Raw genomic sequence first — 17,200 nt, forward strand, 5'->3', positions numbered from 1 at the left:
TGAGGCTGGGGGGGGTGGAACTCAATATTAGGAAATTGATCCTAATGTTTGCTATACTCAGTGTATAGCATGTTGCATTCACAAGGTTAAAGTAAAATGCATGGAAAGCACTAACTAGCACTATGTACCCGGAGAGACTGAGCTGATGGAGTGTATTGATAGCCATAGTGAGGCTCACTGTGCACCAGGAGACATAATGATCTCTGAAAGCCCACTTTGTATGATGCCCTTGACTACCAGCAACCTTTCAAATGTCAGTTTGAAAGAGATGCTGGGCTCTTCTGCAAGACTCCTTGAAAGGTTGTGTGCAGAGAAGAACATATTGTGCCTTTTAACTCTTCCATCCTACAATGATCTCTGTTTCTCGCCGGCACAGCAGTGTCTTTCCACTATAGTGACACACAAAGCCCTGGCATTATACACCAGACAAAGAAAACACACATGGATTATTCTCTCTTGACAGACTCACGTCTCACACTGCAGTGATTGCTGGTATCTTGTTTACCACTGATGAAAGTGTATTTGTCGAGTTAAAGAATCAGAATCAAAATAAAGTTCACCGACTAGCTGTTGTTTTCAACGTGCACTCTATGCCATGTTCAAGGACCCGGTTTTGGAATGCAGCGTGCTTATGGATCGCTTCAGCGAGATGTCTCACTAATGCATGACTCTTAGCTTGATTACTACTGTTACTTTGTGCACTTTGTTTTTGCAGAGAGCCAGTTTCACCATGAGAGTGTCTGTCATGAAAGGGAAAAATCTAATGGCGAAGGATGCAAATGGTGAGGGGTGTTTGTGTTCGTTTACTGCTATTGATGGGAAGCAGCATTTGTTTTCTGTGCGTGGATATGAAATGTCATCGTGTCCATTTGCCAACTCCAACTCCCCATTGACAATGAATGCAATTGTTTATTATTGAAATAAGATTAGAACATTTTCAGATCAACTATATTGAGTGAGACACATTGTTCTTTCTGCCTGGAAGAAAAATAAAAACCTCTCATGATACAGTGGTTCAACCAAGACACTAGAACCATCATCACGTCACTGTCCACTTTAGACAACACTGGACCACTTTGTCTAAAAGTACACAGGCTGCTATTACAAGCAGACCAATTGCTTTTGATTCCTGAACCTCAATAAGGTACATCGCTGTCATTCTAACGGTATAATCTCAGTGTGTCTCTGTATTAGTTTAACCCTTACTGTGCCTGGGTAGGGTACAGCGACCCCTATTGCATGCTGGGAATCCTCCTGGGCCAGAGCCCCCGGGAGACAGAGGAGAAGAAGGAGAGGAAGTTCAGCTTCAGGAAGAGGAAGGAGAAGCTGGAGAAGAGGTCCAGTACCAAGGAGGTTCTAGCAGCCACGTGCATCCAGGTGACTGAGGTCAAGCCAGAGACTCTCAACCCAGTCTGGAATGAGCACTTTGTTTTGTAAGTACAGTGCTGACGGTACGCCGATTCTGGAAGTTGTTGGCAGAATGCTTGACATTTCTATGCGTCTCAGAGCCTAACGGTAACAATGTTTGTTCACACCATGTTCAATGATTATATTTCCTTCTTCCAATAGTGACATTGATGATGTCCACAGTGATCTACTGCATATGGACATATGGTAAGATTAAACTTTCAGTCCAAATTCCAGGTTCCTGAAAACGTCCTACTAACCCAACGGTCCTAATAACCCTTGCTCTTCTTCTCAGGGACCACGACGATGACGTCTCTGTCGCAGAGGCCTGCAAAAAACTGAATGAAGTCAGCGGACTTAGAGGAATGGGCAGGTAGAACAGGCTTCTATTTGCTAATGATAAAGTCGGTGAAATAGGCCCTTTAATATAGTGAATGGAGGTCTTGACTTGATTGCTCTGTGTTATATTTAATGTGTTCATCAGTGCCTTATCCCACCAGGTATTTTAAGCAGATTGTATTCATCAGTGCCTTATCCCACCAGGTATTTTAAGCAGATTGCCAAATCGGTGCGGTCCAATGGAACGTCGTCATCAGGATCATCTGAGGACAATGCTGATGACTTCCTGGGCTGCATCAACATTCCACTGAATGTAATTCTTTAAAGTTACAGTGCTTTCACTTCCCAACTGCTGTCTACTGGTAATGTTTCTTCTCTTATACAGTAGTAATACGTCTTACTTGATGCAGTTTATTCTAATATTTGTATCTATTAGCTATTATAAGTGTTAACTAACATTTTATTGATTATACTCCTCCAAATTTGGTTCCTGGCTCACTGTCTATCAGAGAGGCGCAAACACCCGTTATTCATTTATTGTAAATCCATCATAAAGAGTGTGAAGTTTCGGCCTTCACCTTCATCAGACCGGAACGACACTCGGTTTTAATGGATTTTGAGTAAATGATAGTTTTATAATGTATGAGAGTGTCGCGCCTCCACCTCTAAAGACATCCACTATTATTTAAGGCAGCACCTTAAATAAGCACAACACCTTTTTTTCTGGCTTAGTGTCTAGCCCACGGGCAGGCCCTCGGATCAATATATTAAAACAAAAAAATATATATATATATATTTAGGAATTCAGTCGGGGTCTCAACTTACTGTTGAGAGTTAGAATAGTAGAATAGAAAAAGTGGAATTTCAAACTTTGGCTGTTGAGAGTTAGAATAGTAGAATAGAAAAAGTGGAATTTCAAACTTTGGCTGTTGAGAGTTAGAATAGTAGAATAGAAAAAGTGGAATTTCAAACTTTGGCAGTTTTTCCTCTTGTTATGTCAGTCACTGATAGTCAGTCAATTATCCCATTTCAGCTAAAAAAATGTAGATTGCTAAGTTAGCTTAGCGGCCAGCTATCTAAACTTTGTATCAGTCTCACTCAGATATCATATTAAAAACTGCTAACGTATCTCTCCACTCTCCCATGGAAGAATGTGTAGAACTGCAGGAAATTAGCTGTGAAACAGGATGTGGGTTCGCAGACCAGCGAGCAACTGCGGCCCCTCATGATGAGTTCAGACTTTTTGTTGTCCCCACCCTCATCAAAGTTGCCCATCCCTGGTCTAGCCTGTTCGTTGTTCGCCTGTAGGAGGTTCCTGTGATGGGATATGACAAGTGGTTTAAGCTGGAGCCCCGATCCAGTGCCTCCAAGGTCCAGGGAGAATGTCACCTGATTCTGAGGCTCTTCACTACCCAGGTAGCTACTACACTCTCTCTGCTCCACAGTACCTGTGTAGTCTACCCAAGTCACTTGATCATTCCACTTTGTTCCCCAGAGAGACACTACACTGAGTAAGAGGGAATCGAAAGAAGCCATTCATAAGAAGATGCTGAGTCAGATTCTGGAGTACGAGCATGCTCATATTCAGGTGAAACTCTACTATACAGTGCATTCTATTATCAAGTGAAATGACAGCAATGGCTATGGATGGTTTCCTTATGCTATCCATGTAAATCATCTGGTTTTTCTCTCCAGAAAGAGCCTTATAACTGGAATGGGCAGGTGAGTCCTCCAGCATGGACTGTGCTGTCCCATCATGCTGTGCAAACTGACCTCTCGCCCCTGCAACAGGCCATCATGTAAGTAGCTACAATAGTAACACTACAATGTAGATCATATGCCAAAGGTATTGCGGTGGTCCAAATAAGAAAATCTAAGTTATACCAAGCTGGTGGAGCCTGTGCCAATAAAGTACCACATTTCTAATTATGAGTTGTACCTTTTCCTTCCTAGTCCTTTTAGGTCTGAAACCATTCATCTCAGCTGAGAGGTGAAAGTCATGTTATGTACAGTAGATGTATAGTAGAATGTATTGCTCTGGTCTTCAGTCGCTGGCAGTGCTATAGCAGCCACCACCGGTCCCAGAGGATGTGCTACACTCTGCTGCTGAGGCTCCTGAGGACCATCGATGCAGAGTGGGATCCCCAAGCTGTGCAGGGAGACCTGGTAGGCCTACTGTCTCCTCACAGCTCCCCTCTGGCTCGCAATCACCTTTCGTCTGGCATTAGGACACCTCATTAACTCACCACTCAACATCCATCATCCTATGACCTAGGGGTCTGTTATTCAATAAAAACCTGGTTGTTTCGGTGCGGTACTTTTTCTGGAAGCTAGACTGAAGCCCTGTCTGAATGTGCTATTATTGGCTAGATCGATCATTGTAAGGTTGAGTGATGTGATGATGATGTACTTCCTGTGTTCAGGAGCGGCAGCTGTCGGACAGCTTCAGGCTGTACATGGACCACTGTCTGTGTCTGATGAAGAGCATGCGCCAGGTGTTCCCCTGCACCAGTCCAGCCGCCGTCACACGCTGCGAGCTCATGCTGAGGTAAACTCATACCACAGGAGGCTGGTGAGGGGAGGAAGTCTCATAGTAATGGCTGGAATGGAATCACATTAAACCATATGGAAAACCTGTTTCATGTGTTTGATACCATTCCGTTCCAGCCATTACTATGAGCACGTGCTCCCCAATTAAGGTGACACCAGCCACCTGTGACTCCACCACCCTTTCTCTCTCTCAACACATCACGGCATCAAACACTCGCCAGCGCTGTCATACCAGACCAAACACTCAACCAAGTCACTAGAATAAAACCACAGACAGAGTACCTAGAACAGTCAAGCCAATAGGAGGGCAGGGTGACTAAGTCATAAGCCTATTGGGAGGGTTTTCTACTTGAATGGTGATGACTGTGCCAATAAAAGCAGGCTCATGTTGAGGCTCATGTTGCTATGCTCTTTCTCTGTGAGCAGCCCAACGGGGCACTGTACTTCTGTGTCACACAGACCAGATGAATGGAGATCCTGCAGGGCCTTTTCCAATGAGATTTCAAAGTCTGCCCAGTGATTGACACTCCTACAGAGATCTCTGTGTATTGTGGACACAGACGACACCAAACATTTTTTTTTACTCAAACACATACTAATCGTTCTTGCTGTCAGTCACCTTGACGTAAGAAGGCTGACAGAAATGACAGGCTAGGCCAGTCAGGATTGTCTGTTCCAGCAATCATTTGGAACGTTTGTGTCCATCAATCGTTTTGATTACCTACAAATCACCTTGCATTGTGCCTTTTTGTCTTTTACTCAGTAATGAGTTGTTGGGCTACAATAACAACAATAATGTTTCTCTCCCTTTGTGTTTGTGACTCAGGGGTGTAGGACACATGCAGACCATGCCGGCCTTCAAGACTGCGTGCCCCCTTCGAAATGAACTGCATTTGGAAATTGCCACTGTTGTCAAGGTACAACATAAATACAAGGAAGACCTGTTAGTGTTAGCACTGTTGACTAATTCGAATGACTGCAATCTTTGATTTCAACAGAAAGGTACAGTGGAGTGGTACGAGAGCACAATTTCACAATTCAAACCAGAGGACGGGGTAAGTTGACACCATAAGAATTGATAACACACAAAGTCATACAAATAAAGAGAGTCGCGCATTCTATATATAATCTCCCAGTCATTTATTGGGTAACACATGGATGGGCCTGTCGGGGTGTGAGCTGTAGTGTGTCGATTCTATAGGCTCTAGAGGAGCAGCTGGGGAGACTGGTCCAGGTGGTGGATGCAGTGTGTGCAGATGTACAGAGGGGACAGAACGTCTACAACAAGCTCTTCTACAGGTACACAAACAGTCCCTGCAGTTTATTGTGTTAATCAAGGACGGTGACAGGGCGAACTTGACTTTTAAGTAGATTATGTCAAATAGCAAGTGAATCCTGTTCTTTGTTTTGTCTTTTTAAACCCCCGCAGTGCTGTGAAAGTGGATTTCTTCAGCATCGCGTATAGACAGCTGGAGAAACTGGTGAGAATTCCTTTGACACCAAAAGGGATAGAACCTGCCAACATCTTTATCCACACATGATATTTATCCATACACGATGATATACAGTATACTGATGCATATAGTGTTCCTGTATGTTCAGCATGCATGTATCCTCACCGTTGACCCTTGACCTCTGAGATGGGGTGACTGACCCCTGTGCTCCCCCAGGTCGCGGACGACGTGAGCGTTGCCATGGAGAAGGTGTGTGGCACTCTGGAGCAGGAGAGCTCCAGGCTAACTCAGACCATGGGAGAGACTCTGTTAGAGCTCTACATGTCTCTGAAAATACTCAAACGCTTCAGAGAGTTTCTCCCTCTCAGGTGAGATTGTGAACACCCTACCACCCAGTCAGACTGGTGGATGGTGGATGTTCAGCTTGGTTGCATTGAACTTTTAGAAAACAGAAAGATTGATTAGATGTTGTTATTGCTTGGTGATTTGATATTGCATTGAACTTCTCCATGTGCTTGAACATACAGTAGATTCGCTAAATGTCAGGTGGTTAATGAGTATTTCTCTCTCAGGGACGCTAAGATGATGGCCTTGACTGGCTATCACAACTGGTTTAAGACGTCTATCCACAAGTGGCTGCAGATAGTCCATGACAAGGCTTGTGACAGGATCCGCAGAGCAGTAGACATGGACCAGGTGAGAATGGCGTTTTATGGAAGTCTCTATAGAGGTTGCTATTCCATGAAAAGAGAAACCATGGAACATACGGCAATCAGGATATCCATTACACTTCTACAGCAGAACCCATTGGTGATCTGTAACCCACCATGATGTTTCTATCTAATGTACTAGGAATATGAGTTAGTTTCTGTGAACTGTACCTGTGTGTCAGTGTATTTCTAGTACAGTACATGTGCATGACTTTCTATAAGTTGTGTGTGTGTGTGTGTGTGTGTGTGTGTGTGTGTGTGTACACTGAGCAGCTGGAGCCAGTACAGCAGGCCAAACACAGCTCCTCGGCGGTGGATGTGACAGCGTGTTTCAGCCAGGTGCGGGAGTTCTGGAAACAGCTGTCCTGGCCAGACTCTGCAGGGGCCTTCATCTTTGTCACCCGCCTGACAGACGTGAGTGCCATCGCCACACACACACACACACACACACACACACACACACACACAAGTGCGTGCTTTCACACACGCTACACATTCAGAGACAGTGTAAGAAGCTCTACAATCACAAACAACCAGAGCAGAAAGAAAATAATGCAAATTGAGGGTTTCACTCTCGATGATGATGATGGTGAGTGAGATGTTGTCTGTGTTGCAGAATTTCTGCAGCGAGGCCGTGTGTTACTCAGAGATGATAAAGCGCAAGATTGAGAGGAGCCAGCAGGGTCGAGACATCAAGAGCCTGACAGTGCAGGTAACGCCTGTGGGAAGGCAGGAAGGAAGGGGGGCTTCAGGATGACGTGGGAAGTAAATGTCAGCGAGCGTTCTTTCCCTGGCAACACAAAGACCTCAGCGGGTTGTCCGCAGCGTAATATGTTTGGTCTACTTCAGTGGAAGCTGCTTAGAGGAGAACGGATCATAATAATGGCTGGAATAGAGTAAATGGAATGGTATCATAAACATGGTTTTCGTGGGTTTGATACCATTCCATTCACTCCATTCCGTCCATTAGAATCCATTCTAGCCATTATTATGAGCCCTCAGCAGCCTCCACTGGTCTACTTACCGTCCTGCCTCTTTTCATTGTCAATCATTCACTCCGTCCCCCAATCCCCTACCTGCCTCTTTTTTTTTTTAGCCCTGCCTCTTTTTCGTCCTTTGTTTCCTTCAACCATTCTCAACCTTTCCTCTGGCTTTCTCTTCTTCCCTCTACTAATGTACTTCCTGGATCTTGGTGTGGGCTAGCTGTGCATCGCCCTGAACAACACAGAGCATGTGCGTGTGTTCCTGGGCCACCTGCCTCGGGACCTGGACTGGCAGGGCGTGGAGCAGGCCATGGAGGAGTCCTGCGGGGCAGAGGGGAAGGAGCAGGTCAACAAGGCCCTGAACGGACAGCTCTACAACGTGGATGCGGACCTACAGAGGGAGGCCAAGCGCCTCATCACCCACCTCACAGACAAGGTTCCTCCATCTCACTAAACTGTCCTCTCTGTCAGTCATACTTAGTAACCAGTCATCAAATCAAATTAGTCACATGCGCCAAATACAACCTTACAGTGAAATGCTTACTTACGAGCCCCAAACCAACAATGCAGTTTAAAAAATAAATAAAAATAAACATTATTGAATAAGAATAAGAAATAAAAGGAACAAGTAATTAAAGAGCAGCAGTAAAATAACAATAGCGAGACTATATACAGGGGAGTACCGGTACAGAGTCAATGTGCAGGGGCACCGGTTAGTCGTGGTAATTGAGGTAATATGTACCTGTAGGTAAAGTTAAATAGTCTGGGTAGCGACTGTCTTGGTGTGCTTGGACCATGTTCGTTTGTTGGTGATGTGGACACCAAGGAACTTGAAGCTCTCAACCTGCTCCACTACAGCCCTGTCGATGAGAATGGGGACATGCTCAGTCCTCTTTTTCCTGTAGTCCACAATCATCTCCTTTGTTTTGATCACATTGAGGTAGAGGTTGTTGTCCTGGCACCACACAGCCAGGTCTCTGACCTCCTCCCTATAGGCTGTCTCGTCGTTGTCGGTGATCAGGCTGTTGTGTGATCGGCAAACTTAATGATGGTGTTGGAGTCATGTCTGGCCAAGCAGTCATGAGTGAACAGGCAGTACAGGAGGGGACTGAGCACGCACGCCTGAGGGGCCCCTGTGTTGAGGATCAGCGTGGTGGATGTGTTGTTACCTAACCTTACCACCCGGGGGCGGCCCGTCAGGAAGTCCAGGATCCAGTTGCAGAGGAAGGTGTTTAGTCCCAGGGTCCTGAGCTTATTGATGAGCTTTGATGGTACTATGGTGTTGAACGTGGAGCTGTAGTCAATGAATAGCATTCTCACATAGGTGTTCCTTTTTTCCAGGTGGGAAAGGGCAGTGTAGAGTGCAATAGAGATTGCATCATCTGTGGATCTGTTAGGGCAAATTGGAGTGGGTCTAGGGTTTCTGGGATAATGGTGTTGATGTGAGCCATGGCCAGCCTTTCAAAGCACTTCATGGCTACAGATGTGTCATTTAGGCAGGTTACCTTAGTGTTCTTGGTCACAGGGACTATGGTTGTCTGCTTAAAACATGTTGGTATTACGGACTCAGACAGGGAGAGGCTGAAAATGTCAGTGTTTTTGTATTTGTATTTATTATGCATCCCCATTAGCTGCTGCCAAAGCAGCAGCTACTCTTCCTGGGGTCCAGCAAAATTAAGGCAGTTTATACAATTTTAAAACATTACAATACATTCAGAGATTTCACAACACACTGTGTGTCATCAGGCCCCTACTCCACCACTACCACATATCCACATTACTAAATGTGTGTGTGTGTGTGTGTGTGTGTGCGTGTGTGTATGCATGTGTCTGTGCCAATGTGCGTGTTGCTTCACAGCCCCCGCTGTTTCATAAGGTGTTTTTTAAATCTGTTTTTTAAATCTAATTTTACTGCTTGCGTCAGTTACTTGATGTAGAATAGAGTTCCATGTAGTCATGGTCTATGTAGTACTTTGTGCCTCCCAAAGTCTGTTATGGACTTGGGGACTGTGAAGAGACCTCTTGCTGCATATCTTGTGGGGTATGCATGAGTGTCCGAGCTGTGTGCCAGTAGTTTCGACAGACAGCTCAGTGCATTCAACATGTCAATACCTCAATCAGGAGAGATTGACATGCATATTATTAATATTAGCTCTCTGACAGCTGCCTCTGATTGGGAACCATGCCAGGCCAAACACAGAAATACAAAACCTAGAATACAAAACATAGAATGCCCACCCCAAATCACGCCCTGACCAAACTAAAACAGAAACATAAAAAAGGAACTACGGTCAGGATGTGACAAACATATTCCTTGCCACCCACTCTGAAACTAACTGCAGCTCTTTGTTGAGTGTTGCAGTCATTTCAGTCGCTGTAGTAGCTGACATGTATAGTGTTGAGTCATCCGCAGATATAGAAACTCTGTCTTTACTCAAAGTCAGCGGCATGTCATGAGTAAAAATTGAAAAAAGGTGCCTAAACAGCTACCCTGGGGAATACCTGATTCTAACTGGATTATATTTGATAGACTTCCATTAAAGAACACCCTCTGTGTTCTGTTAGACAAGTAACTCTTTATCCACATTATAGCAGGGGGTGTAAAGCCATAACACATGTGTTTTTCCAGCAGTAGACTATGATCGGTCATGTAAAAAGCTGCACTGTAGTCTAACAAGACAGCCCCCACAATCATTTTATCATCGATTTCTCTCAGACAATCATCAGTCATTTGTGTAAGTGCTGTGCTTGTTGAGTGTCCTTCCCTATAAGCATTCTGAAATTCTGTTGTCAATTTGTTTACTGTAAAATAGCATTGTATCTGGTCAAACTCTATTTTTTCAGGAAGTTTACTAAGGGATGCTAACAGGCTGATTAGTTGACTATTTGAGCCAGTAAAGGGGGCTTTGCTATTCTTGGGTAGTGGAATGACTTTAGCTTCCCTCCATGCCTGAGGGCACACACTTTCTAGTAGGCTTAAATTGAAGATGTGGCAATATCGTCTGCTATTATCCTCAGTAATTTTCCATCTAGATTGTCAGACCCTGGTGGCTTGTCATTGTTGAATGACAACAATAATCTTTTCACCTCTTCCACACTGACTTTACGGAATTCAAAAGTACAATTCTTGTCTTTCATAATTTGGTCTGATATATTTGATATATTTGAAGTACATTTGGGCTACCAGACTTAATTGCCATACCTTCCTCATCAATCCAAGGGGATTTAACAGTTTTTACAGTCATTTTCTTAATGGGAGCATGCTTATTAGTAACTGGAATAAGTATTTTCATAAATGCGTCAAGTGCAGCATCTGGTTGCTCCTCATTACACACCGCAGACTAGCAAATATTCTTTACATCATCAACATATGAATGACCACAAAACTTATTGTATGACCTCTTATACTCTATTAGGCCCAGCCTTTGGAACTTTGATTTTCCTAGATATGGCTATTATATTGTGATCACTATATCCTATGGATTTGGATATTGCTTTAAAGCAATACATTTTGATGATTTAATTCCTGTGCTGTTTGTAACTACCCTGGTAGGTTGACTGACAACCTGATCCAGGTTGCAGGCACTGGTTACAGTTGGAAGTTTTTTCCTGAGTGAGCAGCTTGATGAAAGCCAGTCAATAAATTTAATACATTAAATTAAATAACCCAGAAAATATTATTCTCTGATGATATCACATACATTATCAAGCATTTCATACATATTATCCAGATACTGACTGTTAGCACTTGGTGGTCTATAGCAGCTTCCCACAAGAATGGGCTTTAGGTGAGGCAGATGAACCTGTAGCCATATTAGTAACATTAGATCCTCTCTAAGCTTTACAGGAATGTGGTTCTGAATATAAACAGCAACACCTCCTCCGTTGGCGTTTCTGTTTTTTCGGTAGATGTTATAACCATGTATTGCTACCACAGTATCATCAAACGTATTATCTAAGTGAGTTTCAGAGATAGTCAGAATATGAATGTCATCCGTTACAAGCAAGTTATTGACTTCATGGACCTTGTTTCTTAGGATACATATGTTAATATGGGCTATTTTTAGCACTTTTCTGGGTTGCTTGATTGTTTTGAATGCTTTACTGGGAAGCTTTTCAGAGGTAGACTTACTCATGTTATTTACATTGGAGCTGATAGTGAAGGGTGAGTTGCATAAAGTGGTCTTGCTACTATTGCACACCGCCTCAGTGCTAACAGTGTAACTCTGGTTTATAGGCTCATGATTACTGCATACAATAGCTGGAGGATAAACAGATGTGTTCGGTGCAATTAGGGGTACATAAATTGAATTACTTACATTGTGTTTGCCAATGCCCCTAAGATCATGTATATTTGATGCAGCATTATGATGCAGCATTATACCTACCATGCTAGGGATTAACTGAGCTGGTCCTGGATCATTTACCAGTCATTGTTTCATCGCAGCCTTGAAATGTGTGGACAGAGTACAGGAGCCAAGATGATTTGGATGGACTCCGTCATTCCTGTAGAGTATCTTCTGTTTCCAGAAGGTGTCAAAGTTATCAATAAAAGTGACTCCAGCAGAGCTGCAGTAGTCTTTTAGCCAGATGTGTAATGCCAGCAGTCTGCTGAATCTTTCACACCCACTGACCAACGATGGTACTGGACCTGAAATTATTGGCTGTTTTTTGGAGTCTTTTAATGCTAAAATCAGTTCTTAAAAATACATTTTCAAATGTTCCCGAGCTAGCCCTCCTTATGTCGTTTGACCCCACATGGACTACGACAGCGTTAGCTGACCAACTGGAAAGGGTCAGTGAAGACACTCGCCAGTTGGTCAGCTCATGCTCGCAGTACACGTCCTGGTAATCAATCTGGCCCGGTGGCCTTGTGAATGTTGACACAGGCATGCATGTCAATATCAGTTTCCATGAGAACGGGTTACATAAATGATGTTTTTTGGGGCGTTTGATAGAGCTTGTTTGGAGTGCAAGACGGTCGGGGGTTTCACATTTGGGACTATTCCATGGGTTCCATTGCGTCAGGCAACCTTAATCCAGCACAGCTAAAGTATTTCAAAGAAAACAAATACTATGTGAACCCAGGTTTGGTTACGTAATACTGTATGATATGGTATACTAAAATGGGGTCTTGCCTGGTAACCGTTGTCACAATGCCTTGAACAGAAAGGTAAACCAGTGCATTGTGATATTGTGTGTTTCTAGATGCTTTCAGAGCTGAAGAGGTACCTCCAACACATCAGCCTGTCCCCTGACTCCATCAACAACGATGATGTAAGACTGAACAGTAAATTGTGCTCCGCTTCTGTCATGGAGCAGCAACCTCTCTGCTTTCTTTCTTTGTCCTTTCTGGGTTGGAAGACATTTCCTCAATAAGCTTCCCCCTAAGATGTCTGTGACATTGTTCTGTTTCAGGCTGTGTCCCCCCTCATGAAGTACTTACGTGACACTTTAGTCATCCTCAGCGAGTCTCTGGTGAAGGAGAATCTGGCTAGGTAATTACCTGCTGTGTCACGTCTTTATCTAGATGAGCATCTTAGACATGCACGCAATAATGATACCCCTCTGACACATTATGCTGTAGTACTGGTCATTATCTAGCCATTATGATCACTTGACATACAGCGGGGTTGTTGTCTAACTGTGTTCTCCTGTCTTCTGCATAGAGTTCTCCTCGGCATGTGGGAGCTGCTCCTCAGAATGATCCTAGACACGGTGGCGGAGAACATGGGAGTCCAGGTGGAGTTCTACAACCGCTTCCAGTACACTGTGGAGGTCAGTGGGCTCCTTTCTCTCTCTCTCTCTCTCTCTCTCTCTCTCTCTCTCTCTCTCTCTCTCTCTCTCTCTCTCTCTCTCTCTCTCTCTTTCTCTCTCTCAGTTAACCACAGAGACAGGGAGAATCACAGTAGGGGCCTATTTCCCCTTCTTCCTCATCTTCCTCCTCCTTTTCACCATCATCCGCTACTGTATCCTTGCTAATTACTTGTGTGGTATAATTTCCATACCACTGATATTCATCAGGTCTCCCGGCTGCTCAGTCCCTGCTGAGGAGAGTCCCCACCAGAATGGCAATGTGACAGTTCCTGTATTCTAATGGAGCATAGAGCTGGCAAGGGACACACGACAGATTTGGATGAAAAGTCGTGAAAATGCAAAGCTGCGTGGGTAGAACATGTGGTGTGTTCCATGGTGATCTCCTTCTACTGGGGGATTCACGCTGTCAGCGAGGATACATACCGGTCTGCTAATATCCTCTGACATATGCTCCAACCAAAGGCGTTACTTATAGTTACCGCAGCTAATTAGCTAGTCATGCCAGTCGAACAGAGCGGAGTATCAGGACATGTAACCTGAAAACTGAAACCTTCCCCGCCACAATGCTCCTTTCAGGCCCTGGTGCAGTTCTTCTGTGCTGATGGAAAGGGACTTGCCATAGAAGATCTGAAGAACCATGTCGACTACAAGGTGAGAGCACCATGGGTTTATGTACCATCTAGCCTTTTTTAGTAGGGGTTGTTCAGCTGGTTCCTGACGAGCCCCCTCCCCACTGCTGTTCCTATAGGCTCTTGACGAGGAGCTGAGGCTGAACAAGTGTTCGTCCTTTGAGCTGATCGAGCAGTACTTCCTGGAGAAGATCTCTCAGCAGGTAGTCTGCAGCCTGCTGGGCTGCCACATGTGACTCTAACCCCCAGGCTAGTGTAGTAGGGGAGTGTTGATTAGGAGCTGAAAGATCACAACACATTTTCTTTTTCTTCATCTCTTTAATGCTAATGTGGTCGCTAGCTGTTTTCTGTAACAGCGGTTTATTTTAGAACGCCAGAACAACTTTACTGGCATGTCCACTTACTACAAGCATTTCGCTACACTCGCATTAACATCTGGTAACCATGTGTATGTGACAAATAACATTTGATTTGATGTCCAGGATTCATCATACTGAATGGATGTATAACAATCCAATCAATCAATCATCTGTTTATGTATGAGTTATAATATGGATCTGCCTTTCAGAGAACACTGAAGCACACCCGCTTTGGCCGCGTCAGTGTGAAGTGTTACTATGATGCTTCTGAGCAGAGGCTCACGGTGGAGATCCTGCATGCCGCCGATCTCATTGCCTTGGACGCCAATGGTAAATATCAGAGTTCCATTGGCATGCAGCTCCTTATGCAGAAAGAATGCCAATCCAATCTTCTGTATGAGCCCCTCATTCATTCCTGTTCCTCTCTCTCTCTCTCTCTCTCTGGTGCCACACAGGGCTGAGTGACCCCTTTGTCATCATAGAGCTCTGTCCCCACCACCTCTTCCCCATGGCCAAGAGCCAGCGCACCCAAGTGAAGCTCAAGACCCTGCACCCAGTATTTGATGAGCTCTTCTATTTGTGAGTGTCTAATCTGCCTTCTGTATGCACTAACAGAGAAGGAAATGTTGGGATTGGTGGATGATATGATAATTCTCTCTTGACAGCAGCTAGATTGAAAAGCAAAACATGGAGATGTAGACTTCAGTTTGACTCATTTTCCTCTATCTGCTGTCCCACAGCCATGTCAGCCCAGAGCAGTACAGGCACAGGTTTGCCTGTCTGACTTTTACTGTGATGGACTATGATTGGCTGTCCACCAACGATTTTGCCGGGGAGGCCTTGGCCCCGCTCAGTGACTTCTGTTGGCCAGGGAGACCCAACGCCTCAGCGGCCGGAAAGACCATCCAGCCGACCATTCTGCACCTGGCCCGGAACAAACCCAGCGGTAGGGAGAAGGGTTAGGGTCAATTTGAATTTCAACTCAGTCAATTAATTAAGTAAACCCGTATTCTAATTCCACGTTTTCCTCATTGAAAATAATTTAGGAACATTTGAATTGTAATTTCAGTTTACTTCCTGAATTTACTGAATTGAAAGGAATTGACCCCAACCCTGGAAGGACAGTCCACCGGATAGACTTCAGTACATAACACCACCCCTCTACTCCTCACTGAGAGGGAACGGGTCCCCAGGGAGGAGAGCCTGTTAAGTCTGGGAAAGGTTTCCTATTACTTCTGTAATCCAACCTAGCGACCCGTTCAATCTAAAGGTAATTGTGGCGGGCGTTGGATGGATGCACTTATGTCTCTGTTTGATCTCTCCATCCAGAGAAGCCAATCATGAGGATTTTGGACGCACGGACGGGAGATGGAGAGGCTCAGGAGTTTGTGAGGAAGCTAAAGGAGATTGAGAAATCCATGGAAGAGGAGTGAAGCTGTCAGCACTGGTCTGGTGTATTGGTGTATTCTGACTACGTCTTTGCCACATGTGCTCTTGTACTTGTCGTACTACCCGTATGTTTACAATGTTTACAGTTTTCAAATCCTCTTGTACGTGCACTGAAAATGTCATGCCGAACAAAACACAGTGAGGCATGACTTTTTAAATTGAAATACGAATGTCCTGTCTCTGCTGTATTTTTATGCCTCAAATCAAATGCTATTTGTCACATGCGCCGAATACAACAGGTGTAGACTTTACCGTGAAGTGCTTACTTACGAGCCCTTTCCCAACATTGTGGAGTTAAAGAGTCAGAAATATCCAAGGGTCCTATCTGAGAAATCTGAGGAACAGCTTATCCTACAGTGAATATTTTGGTTTCTAAAGAGCTCATTGAATGTTATCTTTGTCATATTATCTCTGTTATATTATCTTTGTTGTATTACATCGCTAACGTTTAACTGAATCAAAAACTAATTTGCAACTGATATGTATTCAGTCGAATCATGTGGGTGGATCAATCGTTGAAAACAAATATACTCAACTACCGTTTCTGAGTATGTGGCGAAGTAGCACAAGGATGTAACACTGCAAGGAAAAGCCATCTGTAGCCAGGTTTTGTAAGTCAGCAGAAGGAGTAGTGTCACGTATGGCTGCGTTTACACAGGCAGCCCAATTCTGAAATGTTTCAGATCTTTTCACGCCAGCTCTTTTTCAGAGCTGATCTGATTAGTCGAAAGAACAATAAGTTAGGGAAAAGAGATCATAATTTGGCTGCCTGTGTAAACACAGCCTATGTGACGCCATCTGTGCTCATTGATGATTGGATGTTTATATCTCTTCAGATTATGAACCATATCCCCGAAGAAAAGAGTGTTAACTCTATTTGTTATATTGTAAATGTGAACTACTTGTCCTTGGATTGTAATGGATTGTGCTGCTGTTCATTGTACCATTCAGATGAAAATGTCTATTAATAAAGATTGTATTTGAATATGATTCACTAGCTCTTATTACATGTTGTTCTCCTTAGAAAAATATGTTTCCTTCTTTGTAGTGGACTTGCCCATATGACATCAACATGTTCCTCTTCATGTTGCATGAGTCTTTTTCTAAATGGAAACTAAATGGACTCACAAACATATAGTAGCACTAGACATCTAGAAAAAAACTGTCCTTTGTGTTTAGTTCTAAATGCCAGGATTCATTTTGATTTCTTCCAGACCGAAAGATTCCGTCTCTGCCGGTCTTGTGTCTGCATGTTCTCTCCCTTCTCTGTCTCTTTGTTTTGCTTTTCTCACTCTGTCTATCTCTGCCCTCCCCTTCTCTCGCTCTCTCGCTCGGCTCTTGTCACTTAGTTTCAAGGCTTACAAAAGGAAACAGCTGATGTCTGTTTACAGGCTCTCTCTCTCTCTCTCTCTCTCTCTCTCTCTCTCTCTCTCTCTCTCTCTCCTCACTTCCCTCTGAATGTCATTCTCAGATGCAGGCCTGTCTGCTCCCACCACCTCCACC

General features: G+C 44.1%; 1 protein-coding gene across 3 annotated transcripts in view; it reads left to right on the forward strand.

Annotated features, from left to right (window-relative positions):
• LOC110486329 (BAI1-associated protein 3-like) overlaps positions 1-16,687 on the forward strand; it is a 37,883-nt gene extending 21,196 nt beyond the window's left edge. For 2 of the 3 annotated variants that reach the window (XM_036941042.1, XM_036941043.1), the window contains 28 exons: positions 716-782; positions 1,220-1,433; positions 1,570-1,614; positions 1,703-1,780; positions 1,951-2,059; positions 3,055-3,162; positions 3,242-3,334; positions 3,442-3,545; positions 3,795-3,912; positions 4,170-4,294; positions 5,123-5,213; positions 5,295-5,351; positions 5,498-5,595; positions 5,726-5,777; positions 5,967-6,118; positions 6,323-6,446; positions 6,734-6,874; positions 7,077-7,172; positions 7,664-7,879; positions 12,652-12,720; positions 12,862-12,941; positions 13,113-13,221; positions 13,837-13,911; positions 14,009-14,092; positions 14,458-14,578; positions 14,704-14,827; positions 14,989-15,194; positions 15,578-16,687. In XM_036941042.1, the coding sequence (XP_036796937.1) occupies positions 716-782; positions 1,220-1,433; positions 1,570-1,614; positions 1,703-1,780; positions 1,951-2,059; positions 3,055-3,162; positions 3,242-3,334; positions 3,442-3,545; positions 3,795-3,912; positions 4,170-4,294; positions 5,123-5,213; positions 5,295-5,351; positions 5,498-5,595; positions 5,726-5,777; positions 5,967-6,118; positions 6,323-6,446; positions 6,734-6,874; positions 7,077-7,172; positions 7,664-7,879; positions 12,652-12,720; positions 12,862-12,941; positions 13,113-13,221; positions 13,837-13,911; positions 14,009-14,092; positions 14,458-14,578; positions 14,704-14,827; positions 14,989-15,194; positions 15,578-15,681 (3,060 nt within the window). In that variant the 3' untranslated portion in view covers positions 15,682-16,687. Of the gene's footprint in view, positions 1-715; positions 783-1,219; positions 1,434-1,569; positions 1,615-1,702; positions 1,781-1,950; positions 2,060-3,054; positions 3,163-3,241; positions 3,335-3,441; positions 3,546-3,794; positions 3,913-4,169; positions 4,295-5,122; positions 5,214-5,294; positions 5,352-5,497; positions 5,596-5,725; positions 5,778-5,966; positions 6,119-6,322; positions 6,447-6,733; positions 6,875-7,076; positions 7,173-7,663; positions 7,880-12,651; positions 12,721-12,861; positions 12,942-13,112; positions 13,222-13,836; positions 13,912-14,008; positions 14,093-14,457; positions 14,579-14,703; positions 14,828-14,988; positions 15,195-15,317; positions 15,470-15,577 lie in introns of all 3 variants that reach the window. The other variant, XR_005035535.1, reaches the window with a different exon arrangement.
• The last annotated feature ends 513 nt before the right edge of the window (positions 16,688-17,200 follow it).

This window comes from Oncorhynchus mykiss, chromosome 13, assembly GCF_013265735.2.
Source record: "Oncorhynchus mykiss isolate Arlee chromosome 13, USDA_OmykA_1.1, whole genome shotgun sequence".
Lineage (NCBI taxonomy): Eukaryota > Metazoa > Chordata > Actinopteri > Salmoniformes > Salmonidae > Oncorhynchus > Oncorhynchus mykiss.